The sequence below is a fragment of the Pristis pectinata genome, chromosome 13 (assembly GCF_009764475.1).
Source record: "Pristis pectinata isolate sPriPec2 chromosome 13, sPriPec2.1.pri, whole genome shotgun sequence".
Lineage (NCBI taxonomy): Eukaryota > Metazoa > Chordata > Chondrichthyes > Rhinopristiformes > Pristidae > Pristis > Pristis pectinata.
Window position 1 is genome coordinate 29,619,287 of NC_067417.1, and position 22,405 is coordinate 29,641,691.

The following is a 22,405-nucleotide window of genomic DNA, read 5'->3' on the forward strand; positions in this document are numbered from 1 at the left end:
ATCTGTCTATCTCCTCCTTGAATACCACCACTGATCTGGCCTCACTGCTGTGCGTGCAAGGAGTTCCACAATTTCACCACCCTCTGGGTAAAGAAACTTCTCCTCATCTCTGTTCTTGAAACTGTACCCTCTAATTCTAAGATTGTGCCCTCTGGTCCTGGACACGCCCACCAAGGGAAACAGCCTAGCCACATCTACTCGATATCCTTACCTGTCAACATTTAAATGTTGCTACGAGGTCCCCTCTCATCCTTCTGTACTCCAGCGAGTACAGTCCAAGAGCCGACAAACGCTCATCATACTTAAGCCCTTTCATTCCTGGAATCATTCTCGTAAATCTCCTCTGAACCCCTCTCCAACTGTCAGCACATCCTTCCTAGATGCGGGGCCCAAAACTGCGCACAGTATTCCAAATGAGGCCTCACTAGCGCCCCGTAGAGCCTCATCAACACTTCCTTACTTTTATACACTATACCTCTCGAGATGGAATGCCAACATAGCATTCGCTTTCTAAACCACCGATCCAACCTGGTGGTTAACTTTTAAGGTATCTTGTACGAGTACCCCCAAGTCCCTTTGTACTACCGCACTATCAATCTTCTCTCCTTCTAGATAATAATCTACCCGCCTTATTTCTACTTCCAAAGTGTACAACTGCACATTTCTCAACATTGAATCTCATCTTGCCATTTCCTTGCCCATTCTCCTAAACTGTCTAGGTCCCTCTGCATTCTTTCTATTTCCTCTATGCTCCCTACTCCTCCACTTATCTTGGTGTCATCCGCAAACTTAGCCACACAACCCATTTATTCCATCATCCAAATCATTGATGTACAAGGTAAAAAGGAGAGGCCCCAACACCGACCCTTGCGGCACACCACTAGTAACCGGTAACCAACCTAGAACGAGATCCTTTTATTTCCACCCTTTGCTTCCTGCCAACCAGCCAATTCTCCACCCATTTTGCTCTTACCCTGCCCATAATTCCATGACCTCTCATCTTATTAATCAGTCTCTTGTGAGGCACCTTATCGAAGGCCTTTTGAAAGTCTAAATACACAACATCTACCGCCTCTCCCTTATCCACCCTACCTGTGATTTCTTTTCAAAAAACTCCAATAGGTTGGTCAGACAGGACCTCCCCTTCACAAAACCATGTTGACTAGGTCCTATCTTGCCTTGCGCCTCTAGGTATTCGGTAACCTCCTCCTTGAGGATAGACTCCAATAATTTTCCCACCACTGACGTCAGACTAATAGGCTGTAATGCCTTTGTGCTGCCTCCCACCTTTCTTATACAACGGAACTACATTCGCTACCCTCCAGTCCTCCGGAACCATGCCAGAATCTATCGATTCCTGAAAAATAATCGCCAACGCCTCCGCTATCTCCCCAGCCACCTCCTTCAGAAACCCGGGGATGCACCTCATCCGGTCCGGGAGACTTATCAGCCTTAAGCCCCTTTAGTTTTCCAAGCACCTTCTCCCTATTAATCTCAATTGAACTCAGCTCCAATTCGTGAGACTCCTGACTAATGGGCACATTGCTTATGTCCTCCACGGTGAAGACCGATGCAAAATATTCATTCAATTCCCTTGCCATCTCACTATCATCCATTATAATACCTCCTGCACCGTTATCAATTGGTCCTATGTCAACCCGTGTCTCTCTTTTATTCCTTATGTATTTAAAAAAACTCTTAGAATCCTTCCGAATGTTGTCCGCCAGCTTCCTTTCGTAACTCATCTTTGCTTCCTAATGACCTTCTTAGTTTCTCTCTGCAGATTTTTAAAATCGTTCCAATCTTCTGTTTTCCCACTAATTTTTTGCTACTTTGTACGCCGCCCTTTTGCTTTTATTTTATCCTTCACCTCCCTCGTTATCCACATCTGTGCCTTTTTTCCATTCAAAACCTTCTTTTTTCTTGGAATATATCTGTCCTGCATTGTCCTTATTTCCTGTAGAAATTTCTTCCATTTTCCTCTGCCGTCCCTTCAGCTAACTTACTCCTCCAATCAATTTGGGCCAACTCATCTCTCATACCTTTGGTAATTTCCCTTATTCCACTGAAATATCGATACACCAGTTATCAGCTTCTCCTTCTCAAACTTGAAACTAAACTCAATCATATTGTGATCACTTGTTCCCAGTGGTTCCTTTACCTTTAGTTCCCTAATCACCTCGGGTTCACTACAGACAGCACCCAATCCAAAACAGCTGATCCCCTGGTGGGCTCCTCAATAAGTTGCTCCAGAAAAACATCCCTTAGACATTCCACAAACTCACTCTCCTGAGTACTACCACCTTGCTGCATTTCCCAGTCCACCTTCATGTTAAAATCCCCCATAATTATCTTCACATTGTCACTCTGACATGCTTTTTCTATCTCAATCTGCAACTTATGGTCCACTTCCTGACTGCTGTTCGGGGGCCTATATATGACTGCTATTATTGTTCTTTTACCCTTGATATTTCTCAGCTCCACCATAAGGATTCCACCTCCTCTGACTCAATGTCCCTTCCTTTCTATTGATTTTATATCGCTACTAACCATCATGGCCACACCTCCCCCTCTGCCTACCCTCCTATCCTTCCTATATACTGTATACCCCTTGACATTCAGTTCCCAATCACATCCATCATGAAGCCACGACTCAGTGATTGCAACGATGTCATATTTATTAACCTCAATCATGCTCAATTTGGCCAGCTATCCATACTCACTGCACCACATTCTCCCCAGCCTATAATAATCTCTGAATGCATACGTCCAGTCCAATCTCCACACTCTGGCAGCAATGGCTTGGCCCCAGTGGGCATATCCCTGATGATGCTTAACAGAAGTCAAAGCCTCGACTGCTGTCAAAGTTGTCAAAAGAACGTAAGAGCTTTTAAGTGTCTCTGATAATATGGAGACATTTAAAAACAATTAAAATGGCTTCAAATAATTTTTAAAAATAAACTTTAAAATAAACCTTTATTAAAAACTCATTAAAACTCTAAGAAATACTTGAAAAGTTTGGGACAGAATTAAATAAGTAAAAATATATATATAATTAACTGAATACATCATTTCCTTTCCAATTTTTAGATCAGGAATCTCCATTCAGATGAATGTGGATTCTGATCCTGGTGTAGGGTTGGGACATGGTGAATCTCCAGCTTTATGCGGACTATGCCTGTAAATTGCTGCTTTACTCCTGTCTCCATGCAGAGTCCAACAAGGGAGGGGTGTGACACGTACTAGCATCTTACCAGGTGCTGGTGAGACCACATGTGTAGTACTGCATAAAGTTTTGGTCTCTGTATTTATGGAAGGATATTGCATTGGAGAGGTTTCACTAGATTGATTCCAGCATGAAAGGGTTGATCATGATGAAGGTTGAGCTGGTTGGTCCTGTACTCATTGGTATAGGAGATGATCTTACTGAAACATGCAAGATTCTGAGGGGTATTGATAGGGTGGAGGTTGAGATGATGTTTTCCCTAGCCATGGTATCCAAAAATAGAAGTCATGATTTCAAAATAAGGAATCGCCCATTTCAGATGGAGATTTGGAAAAAAAATTTCTTTACTCAGAGGTTCGTGACTCTTTGGAAATGCGTACCCAGCAAGCTGTGAAAGTGGAGTCATTGATCTATTCAAGGTGGAAATTGACAGATATTTGATCTACAAGGGAGTGAAAAGGCGTGCTGGTGAGAGCAGGAAAGTGATATTAAAGGTCAGGTTTAGATCAGCCATGCTCATTGAATGATCAAAAAAAATCCTCCTTGTTTCTCATGACTTTTGTAAACATAGGAGTGAGTCACCATATATTATTTATACTGTGGTTATTAGCTGAGGTTTCCTTTTGCTGGCCCCAAGATGCCAAAGGGCTTGTATGTTATTACATTGAAAAAGCTTTTATTTCAAATCTGCATGGTTTTTCATTTTAAAAATTCTCATCTTTATTATTTGAAATGATGTCAAATTTGATGTTCAAATTCTAAATGATCTTTTAAGAATAGTGTCTCCTTTATTATAGTTAGCTTTTATATTTTCTACATTTCTTATGTACTTAACCATTGTTATTAATAATTGTTTTCTTTTCTAGCTGTTTGATGGCATTGAATGTGAATTTCCTCTGTTTTACATTTATTTGGTAATTGATGGTAAGTAAAATGTTCAAGTTGCTTGATTTGAAAAGTAATTCTAGTTCAAATGTATTGATTAACATTTACTTCTGGATTCATTTTGTATTGGAAGCATATCGTTTCCATCAGATTACCTGGCTAGTTTCAAAATCTGTTAGTTTATTTTACTACCCAATGGCAGAATTATCCCCACAGTGTGTAACATTTATCCTCATAGAAATCAATTCATTCAAAGTGGATTGTAAGGCTGAGTGAGAATAGTGTTAACAAAGAGAAAGTGCTGATAACCAGAGGGTACAGATGTACCATGATCGACAAACGGACTAGATTAAATTGAGGAAATGCATTACTATGCAGTACCTGGTTAGCATATGGAATGCATCACCTCATAGGATGATAGCAAAGTACTTAATATTAAATTTAAAAAGAAAGTAGATTCACTGAATTGCTCTTCCAAAAAAACCACCACAGACTACTAAGATATCCTTCTAAGGTGCAATATTCTATTATCCTAAAGTTCACTCAATTTAATTGGTTGCACAGCAATCACCTTGAAAGGAGAGCCAACTTCTGCTACAAAATTGCCTGACAGGTTCCATTACATCAAGTTGATGTTAACCTATTTGTCTGTGCTGGAAGGTCCACCTTACTTTTCAGTTTACTGCAAACTGAACATCATCATATATCATGCACATCATATTATTGTTGCCAAAAAAGAATTCCCTAAAGTTTGATTTTTTTTTAAGTAACTTACACACAACTTTCATTATGTGTCTCAGTAGAGGTATTGGTTATTAAGATCTTAGGCATGTGGTGTTAGTAAATCAGTGGAATACTTTGGGCTGGATCATGAGTTTCACATTCAGAATTGGAAATTTATAGGCTCATAACAAGTTTAAAAACAATAACACCCTCCTGATTTTATTGATACCTGCAATCCATCTGGTTTAGACAAAATGAAATCCCACCCCATTACCTGAAGTGATTCATTATTTTTAATGATCCAGACAATCTACTTGACTGTTCACTGGTACATTGCTCAAGACATTATTCCCTGGAACAAGCATGGATCGGGTCCAAAGAGAGGTCATTTATAGATATTATAGAGAGAGAGCGAGATAGATGCTTATGGTGTTACTGTGCCAAGAACCTGATGTGAGACCCTGCACTCACTGGCATAATTGTAGCATTGAATCACCTATGGCTTGGTGTAGAGAGGCTGCCTGTTAAAGTCAGTGTTGGACAGGATTGGACAAATGGTGCTACTACTTAGCACCAAGATGTGGGGCTCAGGGCTGCACCCTGGTTAGCACACTGAGTGTGAACCATTGCTGGGGACTGGCAGTGGCTGCTCCGTGAGCTAACTGACCACATGATCCTGTCACGAACCAGCAACAAAAGAAACACACTGAGCATGATTCAGTGTTAAAAACTATTTATTAATCACTACTTATGATAATACGTAAAATAAAAGTAAAAAAAATGTTAGTATGTTAGAATTCAAGAATGTTAAACCTCGAACGTTAACCCCAAAACTAAACTCTTCGTGTGTGTGTGTGACAAAGTCCAAAACTCCCAGTTCCGGAATGGTTCTTAAGTTCAGTTCCGCAAGCCATAAGGTGAAACATGAGCAAGGGCTTCTTCAACAACCACCGTTGTCTGAAGATAAGATGTAGATGTAGAAAAACATTAGAGAGAGTACATACGAAATCCAAATGTTCCACGATGGAACCCAAACGACACTTCAGTGTTTACTCGGTAGTGACTTCCTCACCCCGAAAAGCATCCGAACCGTGGTCGTCCACATACAAATACCTGTTTCCTTCTACAGGTCAGCAACAAAGTGAACTCCACCGGATTACTTCCAACTTCCATACATGGATTTCAGTGGCAAACACAGTTATTGTTTCTCATCCATCGATAGAGAAAACAAGCAGGCTGGTGTCTCTCTCCCTTCTCTCTCTCTTCTCTTCTTCTTCTTCTTCAACAACGTCATTACGTCCTTTATCTTCTATTGACGTAAGCACGCCCCCACACACACATACACACACACTCTCTATCTTAAAGGGACTTTCACTGAGTCCATAACACCTCCCACCTAAAAAAAAAAATTTTCCCAAGAAAAATTTAACCGCGCATAGAGTTAAGTAATGTTAATAATTATCATGCTACACAACTACAGACTATCAGATTAGTACAGATACATGTTCCCATTTAAACATCGGAGAAAGACAATCAGCAATCACATTATCTTTGCCTTTAATGTGAGTTATCATGAGATCAAACTCTTGCAAAATTAAACTCCAGTTTAATAGCCTTCTGTTCTTGTTTTTGACTCGGCTCAGAAACACCAATGGGTTATGATCTGTATACACAGTCAATGGTTTTCTGAGCGGTGCAAACATATACACTGAAATGTTGGCAAGGCTAAAACAAGCGACACTAATTATTTCTCTATGGTGGAATAATTCTTTTGATGCTCATTAAATTTCTTTGAAAAGTAAGCTACAGGATGGTCAATATCATCAAGGTCACCCTTCTGCAACAACACAAGCTCCTGCAGCTTCATCACTGGCATCTACTGCTAATGAAAATGGCTTTTCAAAGTCAGGTGTTCTGAGCACAGGATGGTAGCATAAAATGGCTTTCAGCTTCTCAAATGCTTCTTGACAAGAATCTGTCCAAACAAACTTTACTCCCTTCTTCTGAAGATTAGTTAGGGGAAGAGCAATATCAGCAAAATTTTTACAAAATTTTCGATAATATCCAACATTCCCAAAAATCTTCTAACAGTCCTCGTACCTGTGGGAATAGGGAACTCAGATATTGCTTGAACTTTTGCCTGAACAGGAGCTTGCTTGCCTTGACCTACAACATAACCAAGATACGTCCCAGTGGCATGGCCAAATTCACTTTTAGCCAAGTTAACTGTAAGGTTAGCCTTGGAAAGTCTTTCAAACAACCTTTCTAATGCAGAGATGTGATCTTCCCAAGTATCATTCCCAGTCACTAAGTCGTCAATGTAGGCATCTGTATGTTTTAACATACTTTGAAATCATTCTTTGAAATGTTGCCGGAGCATTCTTCATTCCAAATGGCAAAACATTGTATTCATACAATCCAGAAGGGGTTACAAAGGCTGAAATTTCCCTTCCTCTATCTGTTAATGGAACACACCAGTACCCTTTTAATAGGTCAATCTTTGTAAGAAATTTTGCCTTTCCCACTCTGTCTATGCAATCATCCACCCTAGGAATAGGTAAGCATCTCACTTTGTTACAGCATTCACTTTCCTGTAATTTGTGCAAAATCTAACAGTTCCATCAGGTTTAGGTACAATAACACAGGGCGAACTCCAATTTGAAGTAGAATGTCTAATAATATCATTTTCCAACATGTATTTGATCTCCTGATCAACAAGTTTACTTTTTTCCACATTCATTCGATATGGGTGTTGTTTGATTGGTTTTGCATTCCCAACATCAACATCATGGGTAATTATCGATGTTCTGTTTGGAACATCTGGGAACAGATTTTTAAATTTTACAATTAATTCTCTCATCTGTTGTTTTTGTGAAACTTGTAAATGGTCCAACTTCGTTTCAAGGTTCTCCATGATATTTTGGTTTTTTAGTTTCGATGGAACAATATTTGGTCTAAATTGGCCTTCTTCAACATCAACATCAGGCATTCTAGAAACAACCTTTACATCATCCACCAAGGCCACCACTGAATCCCTCTCATTATAAGGTTTTAGCATGCTTACATGACAGAGTTGTGTTTTCTTGCGTCTATCTGGTGTTTTGATTATATATGTTAGATCAGTCACTCGAGATTCAATAACATAGGGTCCAGAAAAACGAGCTTGCAAGGGATTATTTTGGCTAGGGAAAAATACCAACACCTTTTGCCCCACTGCGAATGTCCTAGGCCGAGCACGTCTATCAAAATATGTCTTCATTCTTATCTGGCTTGTTTTCAAATTCTCTCTCGCTAGCTGGCAGACTCTCTCCAACCGAGTTTTAAATTTTTGGACATAGTCCAACAGACTCAAGTGAACTTCCTCATTAACCCATTGCTCTCTTAACAACTCCAAAGGTCCTCTCACCCTATGTCCAAACACAAGCTCAAACGGACTAAATCCGATTGACTCCTGGATCGATTCTCTAACGGCAAACAAAAGTAAATGGATACCTTCGTCCCAATCCTTGGTGTTTTCAAAGCAATAAGTCTTCAGCATATTTTTGAGAGTAGAATGAAATCTCTCCAGAGCTCCTTGAGATTCTGGGTGATATGCAGATGATACAATCTGCTTTGCTCCCAGCTCATAGACTATTTGTTGAAAAATTTTTGACATAAAATTACTACCTTGATCAGATTGGATTTCTTTTGGCAAACCAAACAAGGTAAAAAATTTTACAAGAGCCTTTGACACCGTCTTGGCCTTAATATTTCTAAGGGGTATTGCCTCTGGAAATCTAGAAGTGGCACACGTGATGGTTAACAAATACTGATTTCCAGTCTTAGACTTTGGTAAGGGGCCAACACAGTCCACAATCACCTTCGAAAAGGGCTCATCAAAAGCAGGAATTGGTTTCAAAGGAGCCACAGGGGGTTTTTGATTTGGTTTACCTACCATCTGACATGTGTGGCAGGTTCGACAAAACATCACCACATCTTTTCTCAAACCAGGCCAATAGAATTGTTTCAAGATCTTCCCTACAGTTTTATTCACACCAAAATGACCACCCAAAGGCATACTATGGGCCAGGTTTAAAATCTCATCCCTATAAACTTTTGGAACAACAACCTGATGAATAACTTCCCATTCCTCAGTAACAGGAACATGAGGAGGTCTCCATTTCCTCATTAACACTCCATTTTTGACATAGTATCCAGTTGGCACCTTTTCAATCTCCTCACATGAGAGTGCTTTTTCTTTCAATTCTGTCAACTCAGGGTCCTTTGTCTGTTTCCAACCATAAAATCCTTCCTCGACAAAGACAAATCTTTAAATTCAGGCTCACTATAAGGATGTTGATCCTCCAGTGAAGACAGAAAAGTCTCAGATAAGGCATCAAAATTTTCTTCCTGTTTAGGACTGTCACAAGGAACCTACATCAGACTGCACCGGACTGTCTGTCTTGGCTAATTCTCTAGCTCTAGCTCGAGTCACCGCACATGATGGGTAAACATCTGAATCATCCTCAGACTCATCAATCCTTGGTTTGGTTGTTAACCGTACCACAGGATCACTTTCTCCATTTGCAAGGTCATTTCCCAATAACAAAGAAACTCCTTCCACTGGCAAACTAGGTCTTATCCCTATCTCAACTGGTCCTTCTACGAACTTTGACTTTAAAATCACCCTGTGAAAAGGGACAGACATGGTCTCACCTAGTAACGCCTCGTACTAGATTTACTTCACCAGTGTCACTTTCTTCACCAAAATTTAAACACTGTCAGCAAGAGAGATTGACTAGCCCCAGTATCTCTAAGAATTTTCACTGGCACCTGGGGTGACTCATCATTCAGTGAAACAAAACCCTCTGATACATACGAACGGAATTCTTTTCTCACCTCCTCCAACTTTTCCGCTTTCCCTCTTGCAAGGACTGATCTTTAACAGCATCTCCTAAACCTTTTTGATTTTTAATTGCCTGAAAGCAAGCATTGGGCCCAGCTTCCTTCTTTTTCTTCAAAAGGGCACAATTAGATATCACGTGGCCAGGTTTCCTACAGTAATAACAAGTACGCTCAACAGGTTTCTCCAGCCCTGGCTTCTTTTCATCCTTTTCCTTTTTGATTACCTCCAATTTAATCTCTGGTTTACCTGGATTGTCTTTGTAACTCTTTTGAAAGGTTTTAGGTTGTCCCCATTTGGATTTATGGGTTAAAGCATAATCATCTGCCAACCTAGCAGTTTCTTGTAAAGTTTCCACTGCCTTTTCATTTAAATATGTTGTTAATTCAGCTGGAACACATCTTTTAAAGTCTTCCACCAGTATCAATTCTGTCAATTTATCAGTAATCCCCATCTACATTTTTAGCCAGGCACCATCGTTCAAAACATATTTCTTTCCATTGGCAAATTCCATATAAGTCTGATCTGCAGATTTCCTCAAGTCTCTGAATTTTTGTCTATAAGCCTCAGGGACCAATTCATAGGCCTTCAAATAGCTTGTTTTACCTTGGTATAATCAGCTGCATCCTCAAGCAGACAAAGCAGAATAAGCTTTTTGAGCTTTACCTTTAATCACACTCTGTACCATAAGAGCCCATCCTTTCCTTGGCCAGTTTTGAACTCACAGCAACCTTTTCAAAAATGTTGGAAATACTGATCAACCTGATCTTCTTCAAACGGAGGGACTAATCGAACCTCCCTGCTGGCTGAAAAAACCATCATCCAGAATCAGATTCCGAACTCCTACGCTTCATTTGTAACTCATGCTGCCTCTTTTTCTCCTCGTTATCCAGCTCCATCTTCTTCAATTCCATCTGCTTCATTGCTAGATCAGCCTCTATCTTCATCTGAGTTAGCTTTTGTTCAGCCTCTATCTTCATCTGGGTTGCTTTTGTTCGGCCTCTATCTTTAACTGGGTTTGTTCTCGTTCAGCGTCTAATCTCTTTTCCTCTTGTTCGGCCTCTAATTTCTTCTGTTCTCGTTCAGCCTCTATCTTTAACTGGGTTTGCTCTCGTTCAGCCTCTATCTTTGCCAGCTGCACCTGTGCCTCAGAAATTGCTATTTCACTGCCAGGAAACTGTTTTAACACTTCCTTCTCAACACCTTCTTTTCCACATAATGGCCAGCTATCAAGTCTCTGAATATCTGCCTTTCTCATAGACTGCTTTACTTCTGTAAGGATTAAGCCTGGTAGCAATCTTTATCAGATCATCCTTTTTCGCCACCATCCAATCCTTTTTGGGTTGGTGACTCCAAAAATGCCTTAATATCCATTGCTGCTGGTTTCCACACACACAAGCCAATTAAAAAAGAATTTATCAGACCTCCCTCAGAAATCTTTGGATTGAATCTCGAACAAATCTCGTCAATCTGGGGAACGATCCCAGACGACACTCGTTAACCTTGGGAACTATCCCGGACGAGCCCCCAATTTTGTCACAAACCAGCAACAAAAGAAACACACTGAGCATGATTCAGTGTTAAAAACTATTTTATTAATCACTACTTATGATAATACGTAAAATAAAAGTAAAAAAAATGTTAGTATGCTAGAATTCAAGAATGTTAAACCTCGAACGTTAACCCCAAAACTAAACTCTTCGTGTGTGTGTGTGACAAAGTCCAAAACTCCCAGTTCCGGAATGGTTCTTAAAGTTCAGTTCCGCAAAGCCATAAGGTGAAACATGAGCAAGGGCTTCTTCAACAACCACCGTTGTCTGAAGATAAGATGTAGATGTAGAAAAACATTAGAGAGAGTACATACGAAATCCAAATGTTCCACGATGGAATCCAAACGACACTTCAGTGTTTACTCGGTAGTGACTTCCTCACCCCGAAAAGCATCCGAACCGTGGTCGTCCACAATACAAATACCTGTTTCTTCTACAGGTCAGCAACAAAGTGAACTCCACCAGGATTACTTCCAACTTCCATACATGGATTTCAGTGGCAAACACAGTTATTGTTTCTCATCCATCGATAGAGAAAACAAGCAGGCTGGTGTCTCTCTCCCTTCTCTCTCTCTTCTTCTTCTTCTTACTTCTTCAACAACGTCATTACGTCCTTTATCTTCTATTGACGTAAGCACGCCCCACACACACATACACACACACTCTCTATCTTAAAGGGACTTTCACTGAGTCCGTAACAATCCTCTAGACTTTTTCATCACTTACTGTTCAATGTGCACCCCCTCCCCCACCCCTCCCTTGCCATCTCTTTGGAAGTACATCTCTCCCTATCCCATCCCATTGAATCTGTTAACATGGAGAAATGTCTGGGCTGAGAGAGGAATGGGGGGGGGGGGGGAAGAAGCTCTTAAGATATTTGTTTACACTGTTGGGAGAAAAGACAACATTTGAAGTGATCGTATATTCTACATAAACTAAATATGTATCAGGAGTAGGATGCCACCCAGAGTATAATGGACCCCATTATACTTGGACCCCACTCAGTCTTTTCCCATAGTGCTGCTTCATTATGGTCTTGGTCCTCCAGTCCAAACACTCCTCACAGATATGTACCCCTTTACTTTAAATAAGTCATTGTCTGCAAGTTGCCATGCCAGGAACTTGGTACAAACCCCATTCCCTTCATTGCTGCTCGTTGCTCTGACAGGAACCTGGTGCAAAGCCAGCAACAAATTGCCCCACAGCTAGTGTGGCAAGGCTGCCTGTGAGAGCTGCTGTTGGGTGGGCTGCCATGTGAGACTCCGGGCTGCACATTGGCCAGTGAGCAGGGGTCATTGCTTGGGACTGGCAGCACCTGTTCCATATATTAACAGACTGCTCAGATCCCACAGTGTCTCTCATCACCTCCTGTTGCCTCTCCTTTCTTTGTATGGCTGCACAGCTTTTCTAACTGATTTGGTATTGAGCTTGTTACCCTACAGTGAATTCTCTGGGCTTGGGAGAGCTCTGCAGGCTAACAAAAAGTGGAGGCGATATCAGCCTCCATCACATCCAATAGAATCTGGGCCGTTTGATTTTAACACATGGAGCAGCCTCTTCCAGATTCTAGCACTAAGTTACTTACCATGCTGGTCATCGTTCAGCTCTGAGCCCTACGTCTCAGTGACTGTACCGCTCATGCTGACATACCCAACACTGCTTAACACAGGTAGCCTTTGCACACCGATCTGTGCCAGTGTTGCTAATTGGGTGCCAGGGTAACATAAAAGAATGCAAAATAATATAATAGTGAGCATGTTCACCTATCGCCAATTTCCCTGGTATGAGGTTAAGTAATTTACATTAGTAAATTGTGCATTGGACTTCTTGGTCAACATGTGAAAGCTGATGTGTGAATTGGGAAAGCTGTCTTACCACTAATCAGGCAATTGTCATATTTAGAGGGATGATGTTGTATTAACGTAACTCAGAACCTCACAAACTCTCAAAGACTAGACCAGTTTGGCCTGTAGTGAGAATAGCAACAAACTTCGTAGTGAATATTAAGATAGCTCATTTTTGTGCCCATGTTTCCTTAGTAATTTTATCAGTTTATGTTAGTTGCTAGTGCAGAGGTCAATGGTCATTATCTTTAGCAGAACCTGAACAACGTGTTGTTTTGTATTCATAAGTGGCAGATTATTTGTGCTCTAGATGAGTGTTAGGCAAGAGGAAAATGCCATCCACCTTGAACTGGCCTTAAGTTCTTGAATTGACCAGTTACAATCACCATGAAAATGCAGTATTTCAACTGCAGGGCAAATCAGAATCATATTATCATATCCTGAAAACAAATAAGAATAAATATTTGTTGTTATTTATACCTTTGATCCATCTGATAAATCTAGCAACAGTGTTCTTCCTTAGTTATGAGCATACTTTGTAATATCTAGAACTAGCTGTTAAGGGAATGTGTACGCACGTGTAGAGTAGGGATAATATTTGTTATGTGGATGTATCAATCAGTAGTTATTAATTATCATTACAAATTTTAGTTACTGCTATAATTAACAAAAAGGTCTTTTAATTTTGTATATCTTTCCAGCTAAATGAAGAAATTGCCCTTTCCCCAATACTTTTGCCTTGTACATACTGTTGTGAATACGTATTTCTTTATCCCTTTCATCCCAAATATTTTGAGATCCAAATATAATCTTTGGATTGTCATAGGTTTTTTAATCAATCCATTCATTTTTATTTTGCTGCCTTTTGAGCTAAAGGGCTAAATTTTCATAGATTGGTGCTCTGATTTCCCCCCACACCTGGGCATTTGGATATGAATTTTCATTGAAGTGATAAAATGGTGGAAATGGACTTGTTCCACACAAGAAACAGTGTTGGCAAGTATCCTTAGGAATTTTAATTGTCTACGCAGACTATATTGGAGACGGCATTAGCATGTGTACAGTGTTCATGCCAGAAACATGCACAGCAGACAAGCCATGGCATTAATCGTTATTCAACACTGATTTGACACCAGTCTTGTCATTTTGGAGCTAGCTAAAAATCCCTCTATTAACTTTGCATAGTTAAACATTGGAAAAAGGACTCCTGACCTGAAACTGTTTAAAGGGATAATTATAGAAGTAGAAAATGCTATAAACTCTTAGCAGTTCAAGTTGTGAAGAGACAAGCAGTTAATATTTCATGGGTGTGCAACTTTCTTTCCCCGAAAGTTATCACCTATCATGTAAAAACCTTGCATTATGCAATACAATTTCTATCACCATTGTATTTTATTGTTCCATGTGACCTATTTGTGAAATTTCTGTGGCAAGATGATGGAAATTTTCTGCTTTCACTAAAATTTGAGTAATTTCACTGTACTAAATAGTAAGTAATAAAGGACTTGGTATCTTCCCACATTATCTGCACTATAGTAAATTATATTTAAAAGGCACATTGTTGCCACAACTAAAGTTTAAAATATATTTATGAATGTTTGTATAAAATATCTATAATGAATGTAAGTATGCAATAAATTGAAAGAAAATAATTTTCAGAAAGTGGCCTACAAATTGGACCAAGCACTTCCTGTTGTATTCACTTAATACCAATGTAATTTCTAAAATCTTCAATATATTACCAGCATAAACTAGAGCAAAATGTTGCTACCTATAATCTTTGCAATTATCTCACATTTCAACAAGGAGCTGAAAAATGTGATTTTTAAAATGTATTCCTGTGATTCCATTTGTGTGTGTGAATGATCATCCTTCATAATCTTTATTTTTATAACATTTGTTGCTGGCAAGCCTTAGTACAGAATGATATAAACTGATAATGCAATTCACTCATCACTTAATATATGAGGACAATGGTGCAACTAATTGCAGGAGCATGTAACTCTGAGGCACAATCAGCACACTCAGTGCTCGGGTGAATGTTGGATCATTATCTGCCCTCGTGCCCCATCCTCCCTCCCCCTTCTAATGTTTGAATTCAATGCGTAACTGATTGACCCATAGTACTCACCACATTAATGATTTCTTAAAATTTTAGCACCCCAATTATGGGTGAATTCAACTTATTTGACAAGTAAGAGGTTTTTGAAACTATATATTTAAAAAAAAATGTAATAATGGCTTGGGTCTTTTTGTTTAGGAGTATTTAGAGGAAAACCTGATCAAGTAAAAGAATACATGAAACTCCTTGAGCCATTGCTTCATCAGTCATATGAAGGTAAGGAAGATTCTCATGATTACATTGAAGAAAGATGCAGTAAGTTCTTTGTTTCAGACCTACGTACAGAAAAAATTTTAGGCAAATTTAAAGTGGCATTTTGATTAAAATTCTGAGCAAATACATTTGTTGCATTACTTTATAATTAGGCCACTAGTTATATTTCTAATCTATGAATTTGAGAGTTCATCCAAAATGTTATTTTATGCACTGCCAAATCCAGTAACAATGCAAGAACAGCTTATTTACAAATCCAACCTGAAGTTGAACTTTCATCCAGGCAGCTTCAACAAGTTGGTTTACTGATCTATAAATAGAATATGAGGATAGTGTTGGAGAAATGTGTTTTTTTTTATAAACAGATCTGAAACCTACAAGAACAATTTGGAGTTCTGTAGAAAAGTAATAACCTAATAACAAAACTCTAATTTTTTTCAATAGGGCCTGCAAGGCCAAATGTGTTCTGCAAAGTCCACACATTCCCATTCAGGTCTTCTATACATATAACCCACCAGCGCATAAATATCCCACAACTTGTGCAGTGGTATGCAATGGCATGCAACATGTGCTTGAACATGACTACTGTGATATTGGTGGATGAATGCAGACAGTATGGTTCATTTATACAGAAACAAGGTTTCACAGTGCATGCAAGGCTGTCCCATCATTGTTTAATTGGAATGTGCCTGTTAAAGTCCCATGCTGCCATATCCGGGGCTAAGATCTGGGATCCCTTGCTTTAGCTTAAATACTTTTCTTGTGGCAGCTCTCCTTCAGGTCCTCTAACCCATTCCCCCACACAGTCATGATCCATGATTACCCCCTCAAAGACAGTTGTGAGCATGAACCTCATTCCCAACCAGATTGTGACCTCAAAGACCTATCCAGCAGCCACTCACCATCACCACAAATGGCTCTAACTGAGCTTCGTAGTCTTGATCTGTCCCCACATGACATGCAGCAAATTTATAGCAAGTAGAGGGAAAACCTTTCCCCTTGGACTGAGTTGATAATGGAATTTTTCAGTGGTTCGCTCTCATAAAAGATGTTCTTCAGCCCGACAAACACCATCAAATTAATGTGTCTTTCCAACCACCATTCAATTTCTAGGCCCCAGTATCAGCATCATTGCCCATATGTGCTGAATTCGGCACAGTTTTACTTTGTTGTGTACAGCTAAGAAAGTATTTGAAACTGTCCAAAATGATGTCACAACAGAACAATATTGACTGGAAATTTAACTATAAGACCGGGTTAGAGACGTGTTAGCCTGTGGTAAATAATTCAACTGATGACAGCCCTCCTCTCCTCTACCAAAGCTTTTTCATCATCTGTAAGGTGCAACATGACACATTTCAGGACTAAGCAGCCATTAGAATGGCATGCATTTCAGCACCCTAAATATTCGCCAACTCCACAATTTGTGCATCATGATTGGAGTGTGCATCACCTGCAAACCACACTATAAGAACTCACCTAGGCCACTTCAAAAGCATTTGCCAAATCGAAGACCTTTACTAAATACTCTATTACCTGCAGGGTCCCCAGAAAACACTCTCACCATTCTGATCTGGAAATATAACACCATTCCTTAATTGTTACTGCGTATAAATCCTGAAAATCCTTACCATTCAGCACCTTCACTGGATGGCAGCTATTCAAAAAGATGTTTCAGAGTCACCTTCTGCAGAGAAATTAAGAACTTACAGTAAATGCTGGCCTTGCCAGCAATGCCCTCATCCTGTGAATAAATAAAAGAAAGTGAGATGAATTCCGTATCACCATAATGCTCTTTCACAAACATTTATCATTTTGTAGAAATTTACTTGCATGAGTAAGTTGTTCTGTTGGGGGGAAATTTTCAAGGAAAAAAAATGTAGGCGAATACCTAAGTTACATTTATTAGCAATACTAGGTCAAAGAGACTTTCTAAGAAGCAAGTGGATTAAGACCACTGCTGTGTATTTCAGCCCTTTTTGTGCAGCTTATGAATTGCTATATTACCATTGTAAAAGCCTAATCTTTCTGCTAGTGATTGTATTCCCAGTGAAGCACTCCCATCTCACTAGGAAAAGAGCCTAAACAACCATGCCTCTACTGTACTTGTCAGAACCCCAGTCATGCTTAAATTTAGCTTGCTGGGAGAATTATGACATATAAGAAGTTGATCTGACAGTGCTGTGTTCCAGCTCATTTGTGCTAGGGCATTCATGTATCTTGTTTCCAGGAGAGTACCCAGCAGGGTTATTTTGTACAACTATTTCACTTTGGATGAAAAGAAACCAGCCACTGACTAATATGAAGCAATTAATACAGCATGTTTTAATTCTCCCGTGCACAGACTTGGCAGATGCATTATTTATTGGTAAACTGGCTCAAAGCCGTGATAAAATTTCTCACATAAATATTTGACCAAATGCCAATGCTGTATTAAGAGGGTATTTCTCTGGAACCGTTGTGTGTGTTTGATAATCCCAAAGGAGGACATGGCTAAAAGTGACTCATCTATAATTTGACATCTCAAAAAATGCTGCATTTTTAATATGGAGATCACATTTATTTTGAAGACTTATTTTCATTTTGATAAAAGCTGTAAAGATTTTTGCACGGCAAACATGTTATTTCTTAATCAAAATAATAATGCAGTTTGTCTAAATCTTTTGTCCCAAAGGTGTATACAAACACAAGGACCTCTTAACGAGTGCAGTAATAAAAATGGATTTTGATTCTTAGAACTTAATTTATTGAGAAGGCAATGGATGTGATATTGATTTATTTAATTCTTCCATCTGCCTTCTCCATGTTTATGGTGATTCAGTTTCTTGCTGTGAATCAGATTTTTCTTTGCCTCTCTTAACCTGGTATACTTCATTATCACATTCTGAACTTGCATTCCTGTCATTCTGTATTGTTTACACTGTTAACAGTACTGCTGCTTCCTGGTCTTACCCTTGTAAACTGAGATATTCAGAGCAGCGTATAATCTGTAGAATCTTACCATCTGTTGTTACACTTAGAAAACTCAAGTGTTGCAAATGAAAATAATAGACTGAGTTAAACCAAGGAAGAAAACTGGGGAAACTGAATTGACCAAGGGGATTTGCTGTTACAGCTGAAGTAAGAGGAACAATATTATTTGGTAATGTCAACTAAAATGCTTAATTGGGGACATGATGAGTAGAGAGCTCCTTAGCTTGGTGTCAAACAGGCAAGATGAGAAAAATGGCTTATTTTCTGGGTAATAACTCATGCATCACATGCAATTTGAATGGTAAATAGTACCTTTTTTTGAAAGTGGAAAAGGTATAAAATGTCTCCTTGTATGATGCTTGAAATTAATTTCAATTAAAATATTTCTTTGATTTCACCCAGCTACTCTTTGAAACTAACATCAAAATTAACACATTTTTCAAATACTTTTCCCTTATCCACACAGGCAACAATAACTTGTACCTGTTCACGGCAGTAAGGGAAGTAAGAGTATACTTGTTACCATGGGAATGAGCTATTTATAAAATTGAATGTATGGCTCAGAATGTTGTGGGAAGAAGGGTTTTGCTTCATGGGGTACTTGCGCCAACACCAATGCTGTTCTTTTCAGATGGACTTGTTTTGAAATGGATTTGAACCAGTGTCCTTGCAAATCGAATATCTAGGGTGGTGTACAGGACTTTGAACTAATAGGGAAGGTTGGGGGAATAACTCAGTAAAGAATAAATCTAAAATTAGGAAGAGAAATGTTAAACACTTACAACAGAGTATGGTTTGGGGTAATAAAAAATATAAGCAGAGCAGGTCAGGAAGTGACAATTTACCAATAACTAATGTGGCATCAGAGAAAAGCAGAAAAACGTCAAACCTCCGGGCACTGTATCTGAATATACAAAGTGTTTGCAATAAAATGGATTCATTAATATATCATATGGAAGTTAATAGTTTGATCAAGGAGGTGGTAGGCAGGCATGGTTATAAAATGTTATTGGGATTAAAATATTCCAGGATGCTTATAGATAAAATGAAAACGGAAGAAGGTGTAGCCTTGATGATGAAGGATAGGATAAAGGCAATAGAGAAAAGATCTTTGCTCGGACGTTGGTGTACTGTGCATAGTTCTGGTTATAGGAAGAATGTCATTAAACTGTAAAGGGTACAGAAAAGCTTAATGGGAATGTTGTCAGGACTGGACGGCTTTAGTTGTAAGGAAAGACTGGGTAGGCTGGGCTGTTTTCCCTGGGATGTAGAAGGTTCGGGGTGACCTTATTTGAGGTAAATAGATAGATTCATGAATATGCAGGAAATTGAGGGAGATGGATCACCTGCAGGCAGAAGAGATTGTTTAATTTGGCATCGTGTTCAGCACAGACATTGTGAGCCAAAGGGCTTGTTCTTGTGTTGTACTGTTCTGTGTTCTAGAAAGCCTAATAGGAAGGACTTAGAAGAGAGGTCAGTAACAAGGGGGCACAGATTTAAGTTCATGGGTCAAAGGATTATAAAAGAGTTTAAAATTTGATTTCACTCAATAAATGAAGGCAGAATCTGGGCCGTGTAGACATTAAAAAGTTGGAGGTGTTAGATGCCTTGCCACAAATAAGGGTAGATAAATTTGCAGGGATGAACAAGGTCTATCCCAGAGTGCTATGGGAAACAAGGAAAGAGATTGCTGGGGCCCTGACACAGCCAGAGGCGAGGTGTCAGAAAACTGGAGGATACCTGATGATGTTCCTTTATTAATGAAGAACAGCAGGGATAAACTAGGTAACTACAAGTTTATGAGCTTAAAACAGTGATATGCCATTGTGAACTAAAGTGACATTCAGGGAAAAATGGAAATCAATTAAAGCTAAAGGCAGTATATCTGTGCAAAGCAACAAAATAGATGAATTAGTAGCAGTAAAAATAATTGTTTTAATGTCATAACCATCACATAACAAAGTTGCATAGTGACATGGTTGTGAACTAAACACTGCAAGGTATATAACTTTTCAAAGAGAGGTTAAATGGAAAAGGGGCTGTGGCAGTTCTGGTAATAAATGATAGGGACAGAGAAAGATTTCATTTCAGGAAATCAGTGTGGGTGGAGCTTAGAATAAATGTGTGGCAGAAATCATTGTTAGAGATAGGTTATAGATCTTCTAACAGTATTTGGAGTGTTGAACAGAGAATAAATTAGGGTGTATATAACAGTGAACATGTTCAAAACAAATTTTTTACAAATGCGACAAATTTACTATAAGTGAATGGAGGATGAGTTTGTGGAAGATAATTAAGATAGTTCTCTGGATTAGTGTGTAAAGGAACAAACTAGGGAACTTGCTCACATTGTTCAATGACTCAAGATTAATAAAACCTCACTGAAAGAGTGACTGGGTAGAAGGATGCTTTGAATTTTACGTGGTGTTAGCGAGGGATATTGATATGTTCAGAACTAGGCTTTTAAATCTAAACAAGGCAAACTATATAGGTGTAAGGGAGAAAGTTGGCTAGGGTAGATTAGGACACAAGAATAAAAATTATGATTATAGATGAGCTTACAGCAGGCATTTAAAAATAATAATTTAGAAAAGAAATTTATTTCATTTAGGAATAAAGAAGAACAGTACAAAATAGTCCAATGGTGACTAATAAAAGAAATTAAAGATGGTATTAGATAAAAGGAAGAAACACATAGGAGCAGGTTGTGCTGGAACTGGCCTGCAGTCTGGAGTTGCCACTGGCCAGCCATCAGCTGGTCCATCTGTGAAGAGCTGAGATCACTGGTCCTCCACACCCTGGAGTTGGATAGTGAAGTTAAGGGGGTGACCAGCGATTTGGCAGCAGGAACCTCTTCCTCTAGAAAGCACCAGATGCTCTTTGACAGATAAAAATGATCAAAAATTAAATAAACTAAACATACTTAAAAATAGTTAATTAAGAGCTTTATAAACACTTAGTTTAATGTATTTTTAATTATCTTGAGAGTAAAATAATCTTTAAAAAATATTAACAACAAACAGATTAACAAGATTACTTGCCTTCCTCTGTCTCCTAATCCACAGGCCTGAAATCTCCATTGAAATCAGTAGAGCATCCAGTTCTGTGCTGGCTCTGGCTTGATATAGGATCTTCATGTATTGCTGGAGAAATCTGACCAAGACTAGGCTTGAGTACGGGACTCCATAAGAAGGGCTGTTTGTCTCTCCTTAAAGGAAAAACTAATGCATTTGCAGATCATGTGTGGCAGTCTAAATATTACTGGCATTTTAGCCAGTGTTTCTATTCAGAAACTGAGAGAAAAAGTAAGCAGAAAGCAAAAACAGCAGATGCTGGAAATCTAAAATAAAACCAGAAAATGTTGGAAAGGGCCATTTGTGACACTGCCAGCAGAGAGAGCGTGGGCAGGCTTGTCAATTGCAGTTGGCCTGAGAGAGGAGGTTTTTAAAGAGGGAGATGAATGAGAACAAAAGAGGGAGGGACAGAAATGATTTTATAAAGCACTGCAGTTGCAGGAAATCTGAAATAGGATGCTGGAAATGTACAGCAGGGCAGGCAGCATCTGTAGTGAGAGAAAACTTAATGTTACAGATTGATGACCTAGCAGAACTGATACATACGGGAAAGGCTGGTTATCTGAAATGACTTCATTGTGGAGTCTTGAGGGTTGTAACATAGCTCGTCAGGGGATGAGATTTTGTTCCTGAAGCTTGTGTTATGCTGCTTTGGAAGAGCGTAAGATGTCAAAGACTGAGAAGCCAAGTCTGAGGGGGATGAAGAATTAATGCAAAAGGCAACTGGAAGCGCGGATCTGTACTTATCATTGCTGTACTTAGTTAAAAAAAAAGAGTGGCGCCAGAAAGTGGTGACATATTGTGTGCAGCTTCTCTTAAAAAAAACTTACTATGATCATTTTTCTGTAATATCAATCAGATCCAGTGCTGAGGAAGTCATTAATTTTAGCACTGAAAGTTTTCTGTCAATCAT

General features: G+C 39.1%; 1 protein-coding gene across 1 annotated transcript in view; it reads left to right on the forward strand.

The window, feature by feature from the left end:
• phkb (phosphorylase kinase, beta) overlaps window positions 1-22,405 on the forward strand; it is a 195,110-nt gene that overhangs the window by 77,363 nt on the left and 95,342 nt on the right. Inside the window, 3 exon segments of the mRNA XM_052028086.1 lie at window positions 4,093-4,150; window positions 15,371-15,448; window positions 16,104-16,117. Coding sequence (XP_051884046.1) covers window positions 4,093-4,150; window positions 15,371-15,448; window positions 16,104-16,117 — 150 coding nt within the window.